The sequence below is a fragment of the Verticillium alfalfae genome, genomic scaffold, assembly GCF_000150825.1.
Source record: "Verticillium alfalfae VaMs.102 supercont1.14 genomic scaffold, whole genome shotgun sequence".
Classification (NCBI taxonomy): Eukaryota; Fungi; Ascomycota; class Sordariomycetes; order Glomerellales; family Plectosphaerellaceae; genus Verticillium; species Verticillium alfalfae.
The window spans coordinates 295624-305115 of record NW_003315025.1 but is presented as its reverse complement, the minus strand read 5'-3'; the positions used below and the strand labels follow the sequence as shown (position 1 = coordinate 305115).

Here is a 9492-nt window from a genome sequence, read left to right as displayed (position 1 = left end):
TTCTGGCGTGGGAGAAAGACTTGGGGGAATGAACACCGGGCTTGAGCGGCCTGTCTCAGTCGACAATGGCGAAGAGAGGCGATGGGATGGTTGTCTTCTGACAGCGATATGAGTGAGGGCCTTTGATCTCCAGGGTCCAGGTCTGCAGCTGACGACGTTGTCGATCGGCTTGCTCCGGCGCAGAAGCAATTATGAGGTTGTGATAATGCACAATATGGTTCGAGGACGCGCAGCGCTTGCTATCTGCCTTCAAATGAACACCAAAACGCGCCGCACAGTCCCGACTCAAGAAGCAGGCAAACAACACGGCGACGTTGGTTGACCGGTATTTTCAAGATGGTGTGAGGAGGCCAAGACCTGCATTGCTTCTACGAAGCATAAGACAATCCATCACATCACATCTCAGCTGTCAGGAACCCGCTGGATCGAGGCCAGTAGCTGGGGCTAGCAGAAAGCTGCCGGCAGATAGCAGTGAAGAATCAAGAGGAAAGACACATTTTGAGGGATCAGTGGCTGGGTTGTCGGTCAAGGCATTCCTCAGCCGCAGGGAGAAGGATGGCACACTGCCAGCTTGGGACGCCTCGAGGTGGTCGGTCGGTGGGCTTAGCTGGGCCGTCCCGTGGATTCGCGTGTCGCGCGGTCACGAGGAATGGGCAGCAGAGGGATCACTCAACGTGAGAGACCAGTTGCGAGTGAGTTTTCGTTGATCAGGTCGGCAGTGCCGCAAGAGGTAGTGGGCGCGGAGAATGAGAAAGATAGACAAAACGGGCGATGCAGGCGATGTGGGCAACTGTCTCACCTCGAGCGAAGGCGTCCACTGAACAACAGAGCAAGCTCAAAAAGTGTGCAACATTGCTTCTGGCACAGAGCAAGACATGGCGAAGCTACCAATGAACCGGCGTTCAATAGCTTGATCCCACGTCGCTCAAGTTCATCTCCTCATTGAACGCCCTGTTCTGCTCCTGTTTGGCTTCCTGCCTCCCAAATCAACAATTATAGAGCTGAAGGAAGAACAGAAATGGCAATTGCGCGATTCCGAGCGGACCGGCCGTGATCCATCGCTGCGCAAGCGAAAAAGCAAGCATTCGAGTCACGTTGACCCGAGACCCAGTGTTGGTTGGACAGAATAGCGAGGTGTGCCAGTGATGTCTTATGTTTAGGTTCCGAGTGTTTGGATGTCGTGATGCAACACAGCAAGGGAATGCGGGCGAGACGTCAGGACTCGGCAAACGAAGGGAGGGATGGCCTGCAGCATGCTTTAGCATCGACATGAGAGAACGTGAGGTCCACGAGAATCTGCACTTTAAGAGTGGTGATCGAGATGTCACTCAGCCATGCCCAACGTACCTATATGGCAGATGGAAGGTCGATCGGCACGAGGTTATCATCATTTCGTTGGCACGCATGCTATGGGGCATCTATCTCCCAACCTTGACTGGGCTTCTTCCCTTTCAGTTCCCACGGGGCCCCCACGAGGGCCCTCTACTCTTGGCCAGTGTTGAAGAAGCAAATACATGCACTGATCAATAGCCTAGAGTCCGTGGTCGCGAGAAGAAAGTCGGGACTTGACGAGACCATTTGCGGCGTAGGTCCCATATCGCCATTCTAGACCTGGGTGACTGCGATAGCCCGGACGACGTGGTCCTCCACAGCTGCAGGGGCAACTCCCTTCATTTTCTGTCCATCAAATAGGTAGGCAAAGGAGGTTTTTTGAATTAGCAATGTGCTTTGTTCCTCCTGCCAAGGCATCAGTTGGATTGACGCATGAGTACTGCTTCTGGTAGGCGAATCGATCTCCGACGATTCTTCTTGCCTCGATCCATCTGAGAAATCGCCAAACTTCATTGCGAGGCCTCTCTCACAATCCTGTCCTTTCCGAGTTCCGATGTAGGTACCACTACACTTTTTAAGCCAGGCCAAACGCAGCTGACGACTCAGACATTCTCCATTTCACCATGAAGCTATCCATCCAGTCGATCATGAGCCTGATGGCCATGGGAGGCATCGTCACCGGCCTCACCACCAACAGCGCACCTGCCGGCGTCGTCATGACGCCTTCAAACTTGCCGCTGGACCTTAACGGCTCCAACTTTACGTACCCCTATCCCATCAACCTCTACTCCTTCACCTCTCAGTCCGCCGCCCTGGAGATGGCCTTCCTTGACGTCCCTCCTCGTCGCCCTCGTCACGGCTACCCCCCGGTAGACCCTCCCGTCGCGCTTCTCTTGCACGGCAAGAACTTCTGCAGTGTGACCTGGCAATCCACAATTCAGACCCTCACCCGTACAGGCTACCGCGTCATCGCCCCGGACCAGATCGGCTTCTGCAAGTCCTCCAAGCCAGACGACTACCAGTTCTCGCTTGCCCAGCTGGCCCTCAACACGCGCAACCTGCTCGACGCCCTCGACATCAAGAGCGTCACCCTCATTGGCCACTCCCTCGGCGGCATGCTGTCGACGCGCTTCACGCTGCTGTACCCAGACCGCGTTGACCGCCTCGTGCTCGTCAACGCCATCGGTCTCGAGAACTACATCGCCGCGGGCGTCCCGTATCCGTCCATCGATGCGAACCTCCAGCAGGAGCGGGCCCAGGACTACGGTGCCATTCGCGCGTACGAGCAGGCCGTCTATTACCTGGGTAAGTGGAAGCCCGCGTACGATGTGTGGGCGCGCATGCTGGCGGATATCTACGCCGGCAGCCGGCGCGAGGCCTTTGTACGAGCCCAGGCGCGCGTCGTCGACATGGTGTTCACGCAGCCGATCGCTGGGGAGTTTGAGAGCATCGAAGCCAGGACGCTCGTCGTGGTTGGAGAGAAGGACACCACCGCGGTGGGGAAGCCTTCGGCGCCCAAAGAGGTGCAGGCGCGACTTGGGCGGTTTGATGTGCTAGGGCGAGAAGTGGCGGGGAGGATCCCGAGGGGGGAGTTTGTCGGATTCAAGGAGCTAGGGCACTCGCCGCAGGTGGAAGATCCGCAGAGATTCAACAAGGCTCTGCTGAAGTGGCTGGCCAAAGCCTGAGGGATGAATTTGATCATGTACGATAGGTCTCGAGGGGGTTAACGATGGCATGAAGACCTTACATATCCAACAAGGTCAAAGCGGCTCTACGATATTAGCATATCAAACACGGATGAATGGATCATGATGAAGCTTCGGCGGCCGGGCTTGTCGAGAGAAGTCGTCCATTACTTCTAATGCCATGCAATGCAATCCGGAAAGACAAGCAACGCCATCCTCAGCCCCGAAGGACCGGTTTGTTGGTTTTCCCTTTCCCTTTTGGTTTTTCCTCCCCGAGCGTTCATCATGCCTCCCCGTAACCATAAAACAAAACACAAAAACAGAAAACGTCACCGCCAGCCCGGCCGATCATTCCACTGTTGGGGTGGTTTTTCTTTCTTCTTTTCTTCTTTCACTCTCACCGTCATTTGCCTCGGAGCGCGGTCTCTTTTCGTTATTCATCGTTGTTCTTTGATTTGGTTTTGGTTCTGTATTGAGGATCGACCGACGGGGTTCCGGAGAAATGAAAATGGGCAACGAGGCACCCACCCACCCAAAGCCGGCCGCCCCGTCATTCCCCTCCCAAATGAGACCACCAGACCAGCCCTACCATCAGCTTTGTGGAGGGGCATAATTCCCTAATCGAACCGCCACGCCAATCTAATGTCGGAGGAAAAACGTGCAGAGAACGAAAACCGAGGAAAACACGCGGAAGAGTTCCCGAGACGGTGGGATAGTTGTCGAAAAAGTCCCTGTCATGCCGACCGGAGGGAGAGAGAGGGAAGAACAGCCGCGCGGGAGGTAAGGCTACCGTTTTGGGTATGTTTAGTAGCCAAAGGCCTCGAGAGCCTTCGTCGTCTTGTCGTCCACCTTGGCGCTCTTCTTCGAGTCGGCGAGCTGGCGCTGGGCGACCTTCTTGCGCTCGTAGTAGGCGGCACCCTTGGCCTTGCGGCGCTCCTCGAGCCTGCGTTGTTCAAGTCAGCACGTTTGTTCCCTCGTCTTGCTGTGATGGACAGAGAAGAGGAGAAAACCGACCTCGCGACCACGTCCTGGTACTTCCAGCCAACCTCGTGGCTGAGACGGCCGACAGTGCAGTACTTGCGGCCGGGTTGCAGCCGCAGGACACGCAGGGCCTGGGGAACAACCATCTTCTTCTGCTTGTCGTAGGGGGGAGGGACACCCTCGAAGACCTTAAGGCGCTCGAGAGCGGCGGCACCGCGGGCAGTCTTGTGGGGAATCATGCCACGGACGGCCTTGAAGAAGACCCTGGAGGGAGCGCGGAAGTGGAAGGGACCTGTAGTCGGGTCAGCGGCTGGATCGATCATGATTCGTCTAGGGCGTTGGAGGACTCACCACCGCGGGTGGGGTTGTATCGGGTCATCTTGCGCAGGTAGGCGTGGTACTTGACTGTGTGGCTGTCAGCATCGTGGTCTTCCCATGTTTCTCTGCCGTCATTTTTCCCAGTCTAGTCGCTCGTGCTGATGACTTCGCCGTTCGACTGGGTTGATGCCACGGCATCGAGTGTGTGAATGTGTGTGAGACATACGCTTAGCGCGGAAGAATTCGCCGGAGATGTTGAGGGCCTCGGCGCGGACGACGACGATCTTCTGGCCGTTGAGGAGTTGCTTGGCAACGATAGAGGCCAGGCGACCGAGGAGGTGGCCCTTGCCGTCAATGACGACCTGTGAATGTTTCGGTCAGCCATGTGTGCCGGGGGAAGAGGGCAAGACGTTGATTTCCAAGCGCTCTCGACAATCGTGGTGCGGGCGCAGCGGCGCGAATGCAAGGTGTTGCGAGACGCAGAAGCAGTTGTGTCGATGATGCCTTCCACTTTCCTCCTCTTGTGTGATCCTGCTCTGCTCTGCCCTGCCCTGCGACCCGCGCTGCGTCGCCCACGAATTGACGGATTGCCGAATGGGAATATGGCGGTGCAGCAAGACTCACCACAGACTCGAAAGACGACATCGTTCCCGTCCGTCACCGCTGAAAAAGTAGAGACGAAGAAGGTTGAACGTTCAGCTCGGAAACAAACCTCAGGGGCGATGATGCCGCGTGGAGATTTGGTGCTGTTGAGCTGGGTGTTAGTAGCGGTCGTTGCTGGGGACAGGAAGTTCGCGATCAGGGCGACGAGTCGAAATATTCCATCGACCACAGGAGGGCGGTGATTGTGGAGCCCTGCTTGGGGTTTGCGGCAAGCGAGGCACTGTTCCTGCCGGCCTTCACCTTAGGGCTGTTGAGACCTAGCAAATTCATCACGTGGAAGCATAATTCGGTGGCCGCCCCTTCCAGCTGGCACCACCTAGGTGGGGCAGCACAGAAGTGATCACACCTGGTAAAGCCCGGCTCATCACGTCATCAATCACCCCGACAGGCGACCTCGGAAACAGGCCCGCCTCTATCAATTGCGAGAACGCAACGTGGGTTGGACAGAACCGCTCCCCGTAGGCCTAGGCTTCATTTCGCACCTGGAAAGACCAGACGAATGTCCATGTCGCGCATCGCCTGTGGCGTTGATTGATCTTCAGTGCTTCGAGGCCGGAGTAGCAACATGGAGAGCCTTGTGTCCGAACACTATCGATCAGTTGGCTCTGAGCATGGTTCTGCCGAGTTATGCCGTAGAGCATAATACGTGTGGCTTGTGCTGAGCTCATGGGATGGGTACCGTGCAGTGTAGTGCAGCAGGTCGACATAAGAAGAGATCATGTGCACAACTCAAAGGCGCGCGACACGCCGGATACCGAATTATAACGATTCAGTTACGAAGGGTACATCGCATGCCACCGCCTTTGCAACGGAAATCGGTTGACAAGCTACCGATGAGTTCGTGGTCGCCGGTTGCATTGCGGCTGACCGCGGAAAAATTATGTACAAATGAAACATCAGGGCTGAAACCTTTGCATCCGTCTCTCTCTAGGTGTTTAGATGCAAGTTCACGCCATGCAGTTGCGCCGGGAGTACCACCGCCGTCGTCTTCCTCTTGGGAGTACATGCAGACAAACATATCCATGCCGCGTCCTCGCCTGTTGGCAGAATATGGCTCACTTCTTCAGTCTCGTGTCCAGGTCCTTCAGCACGTTCTGCACCTTCTGGACAAGCTCTTTCCTGCGCGCCCGCGCGTCTGGGTCACCATTCGTTTCTACAGCGTCAAGCTTGAGGATGACCTGCATCATGACCGTTTCGGTAATCTTGCGGTGCTCATCCTCCAATTTCTTCGGATCTGTCGGAGTATTCGCCATAAAGTCCTGGCATAATGGGTACAGAGTCGTCATGAAGTGATTGTCGAGTTCATTGAGAGCCGCAATGGGGCCTGTCGCAGCAGCGGGCCGAGGTGACGACGGCGTATCCGAGTCGCGACCCGGCAGAGAGAACGTTGAAGCGCTGTCGCGCGGGCTGCCCTCGGTCTTTGACTTTCTTGACTTCTTCGACTTCTTCTTCCGACGCTTCTTGTCATCGCCCGTGCCCCCGGCACTGCCTCGATCGTCGGCAACAACGACCATCTCCTCATCTGAAGTAGAGCCACTCTCCTCGCCAGGAGCAATATCAGGTAGAACCACCATGACTTCGCTATTGTTCTTGACGCCATAATCGCGGACGGGTGCCGCCGGCTCCTTCAGCTGGCGTCCTTTGTAGAGAATCTTGGCGCGACGAGCGCGGCGGTCGGAGAGGTCAAGCTCGACGGCGATGCGATCGCGAATGTCGCAGACACGAAGCTTGCCGTCACCAATGGTGTAGGCGGGGAAGTGTACTGGATAAGTCACGCCCTTGTTCTTGAAGAGCAGAATATCGTCTTCGGGCGCGGGAGGGACCGCATTGTGGGTGCGGGGTTGGTATCTTGAGCCGCCCGCGGGTTCGTGGAGGTCTTCGGAGGTGATGTAGCTAAAGTCGTCGTCTGTGATATTAGGGACGCCGCCTAACGAGGAGCCATAGGGTGAGAGGGATTCCCGATTTATAGGCCAGCCGTATCTCGACATGCTGAATGGAACGGCCAGCAGGATGCAGCCAATGGTGGTGTACAAGACGATGTGAGGGTCGACGCCTAGTTTCTCTGCGACGAAGCCGGACGAGACGGTGATGGTCTCAGCCAGACGAGTGAGAGACTTGTCGAGATAGACCTGCGCGGAGGTCGGTAAGAGAGCGGTGATGCTCGAGAGGGCACCGGAAGATGCGAGAAGTGGTAAGTCGGAAGCCACCTTGGCGAGATGGTGCGGTCCTTAAAGCTAAGGACGCTGCAGACTGGGAGGGGGGGTTTGAGGGTATATAGGGGCGGGGGTATGCGAGACAGCGCAGCGAAGCGAAGCGAAGCGAACCGGTGCGAGGACGTCAGCGAGGCCGAACGGTGGAGGTAGGAGGTGTCGTCGTCGTGGTCGCGGAGTCTCGGCGGACAGGGACGAGCGTTCAAGGTTTCCTTTCTGGGTCTTTTTTTTTGCCCCTTTGAACTAAGACTTTTGCCGGCGCCTGGTGAACGCAAGTGACGATGGGCGAAGCGGGCTGGTTTGCCTCGCAGAGACGGGATCGGCGACCGTATTGGCAGGGTCAAGGGTCGAGGAACGGACCGGTGGGGGAGGCTCCTCTCGAAGCGTGAGGCTGTCGGGGACTGTCTGGAGCGGGATGCGCTGTCAGCGTTTCTCGCTTATCCAAGTTTGGAGGCAAGCTGACGGCGTCAGGAGGGGGGATGCATGAGAGATGGGGTGATGGGAGGATGGAGCCCACTGCGAATCGACAGAGGCAAATGTTCAAGGCTATTGGTGACGAATGACAGAGCGCTTGTTGTCGGACTTGTTAATTGGTCAGGTGGGGGAAGGACGGTGTTCGCGACGTACCTGGGGATGGCCTATCACGAGGGCATTCGACGAAGTAGCTCGACTCAACGAACCGACTGGGCAATCTGGAGTGACGACTGATGGCAAGATGATGTGAGTTGGACGGCGCAGGTTGCAGACGGGTGGTGCAATAGGATTGAAGGCGTGCGGTACAGGTGTGACGAGATTCGCGAAATTTGCATTCGAAGACGAGAAAGTAACTCCGGCGTGTTTCATTTCAAGTCACCGAAGAGGCAAGATGGCCAACGCCTGCGAGGACCCCTTGGCTGGCTGCTGTGCTACAGGTAACGAGAGAAGTGGCTTCTGGAACGATCCCGCACGGCCAGCCAATCGTGCACATGACAGCCGGCTGTTGCCAGCGGTCATATGCCTTAAAGATCTGACAAAGCCCATCACCCTTACCAACAGTAGCAGCCAGTACAGAGAGATGGAGCAGAATTCTAGGTTAGCTGGCAAGGCTGGGTATTTGGAAACATCATTTGAAATCGGAATTGCTTCCCTGATCATTCAGCCTTGTCACATGTTATCAATATGCTCTGATCCTGATGCAGTCCATTGCGAGGTGAGGTGGCCGACAGCCGCAACTTGCTATATCCTCCATGCCCACTAAAGCTTGGCCATTACAGTAGACTTGCCTCGTCTTAGCGTCCTCAGCACAGCTTGGGGACAAGCTCATTACATCATCAGCACATCCGAGGGCCGGCATCTCGAAAAATGGAATCCCAAGCACAGGACCCTAAGTACATCATCTCCGTCGCAAGCCCAGAGTTTCCAGGAGTTCCCGGGTTCCAGCCTTCAAACACTCCCATTTGACACCATTTGCAATTACCGGTAAGCGCGTCTTGCTTCGATCCACTCTCCGGCCTCTGTGTGCTTCGGAGGCTCAAGGGACCAATTGCGCCATCCAAGCTGCAAGCCGAGTCGAGACGAGTACCTGACAAATCCCCGTGCAGCTCACCCTCCCATCGCCGTCACCACCTTCGGAGCCCCTCCACTAAGAGACTCGTGCCGCATATATATCCACCGTACCGCGGCCACCTGCGTCGCCAACAAACGTACCCCTCCAAACCAATGTCCTTCATCCGCCGCTTCTTCTCCGCCGCACCAGCCATCAACATGTCGCAAGCCAAGGAAACCGTCCAGAAGTACATCGACGACAACGCCGTCGTCGTCTTCTCCAAGACCTACTGCCCATACTGCAAGGCCACCAAGCAGACTCTCAAGGACCTCGGCGCCGACTTCCTGACCGTTGAGCTGGACACCCGAGGTATGTACTCCTGCTTTGCGGTCCGTTCGTGTTCTCTCTGCAAGACAATTGTGCTTACAACCCACACAGACGATGGTGCCGCCCTCCAGGACGCTCTCGAGGAGATCTCTGGCCAGCGCAGCGTGCCGAACAACTACATCTCCAAGAAGCACATTTGGCGGCAACTCCGACCTGCAGACCCTGTCCAAGAATGGCCAGTTGAAGAAGCTCGTCCAGGCGGCCAACGCCATCAAGGCGTAAGAACGTCTTTCATAGCCGTACAGTACTTGGGTCGGCGCTGATGGAGGACCCTAGGATCGAGATTATTATTATGAGCGGTAGAGAGACCTCGCTCCTCGTGGCAAGATGCTTGAATGTGTGAATAGACTTAGGAATGCAGTCACATGCTGCCGAGCATTGAAATGTTGGA

The 9492-nt window shown here is 56.3% G+C and overlaps 4 protein-coding genes across 4 annotated transcripts; 2 read left to right on the top strand and 2 right to left on the bottom strand.

Moving 5' to 3' along the window:
* Window positions 1-1988: 1988 nt before the first annotated feature.
* Window positions 1989-3017, top strand: VDBG_09055 (hydrolase; the record flags this gene model as incomplete). Its single annotated transcript, XM_003000514.1, has 1 exon — window positions 1989-3017. One exon carries the CDS (start codon window positions 1989-1991, stop codon window positions 3015-3017), a length of 1029 nt encoding a protein of 342 aa, XP_003000560.1.
* Window positions 3018-3821: 804 nt separating this feature from the next.
* VDBG_09054 (60S ribosomal protein L16) lies at window positions 3822-5074 on the bottom strand (the record flags this gene model as incomplete). The annotated part of the gene is made up of 5 exons (XM_003000513.1): window positions 3822-3960; window positions 4032-4290; window positions 4350-4403; window positions 4543-4678; window positions 4941-5074. The coding sequence occupies 5 exons, from the start codon at window positions 4959-4961 to the stop codon at window positions 3822-3824; spliced, it is 609 nt and encodes a 202-aa protein (XP_003000559.1).
* A 960-nt stretch (window positions 5075-6034) lies between these two features.
* VDBG_09053 (BAG domain-containing protein) lies at window positions 6035-8522 on the bottom strand (the record flags this gene model as incomplete). Its single annotated transcript, XM_003000512.1, has 3 exons — window positions 6035-7108; window positions 7550-7594; window positions 8496-8522. 3 exons carry the CDS (start codon window positions 8520-8522, stop codon window positions 6035-6037), a joined length of 1146 nt encoding a protein of 381 aa, XP_003000558.1.
* Window positions 8523-8932: 410 nt separating this feature from the next.
* VDBG_09052 (glutaredoxin) lies at window positions 8933-9404 on the top strand (the record flags this gene model as incomplete). The annotated part of the gene is made up of 3 exons (XM_003000511.1): window positions 8933-9083; window positions 9153-9319; window positions 9378-9404. The coding sequence occupies 3 exons, from the start codon at window positions 8933-8935 to the stop codon at window positions 9402-9404; spliced, it is 345 nt and encodes a 114-aa protein (XP_003000557.1).
* Window positions 9405-9492: the final 88 nt, after the last annotated feature.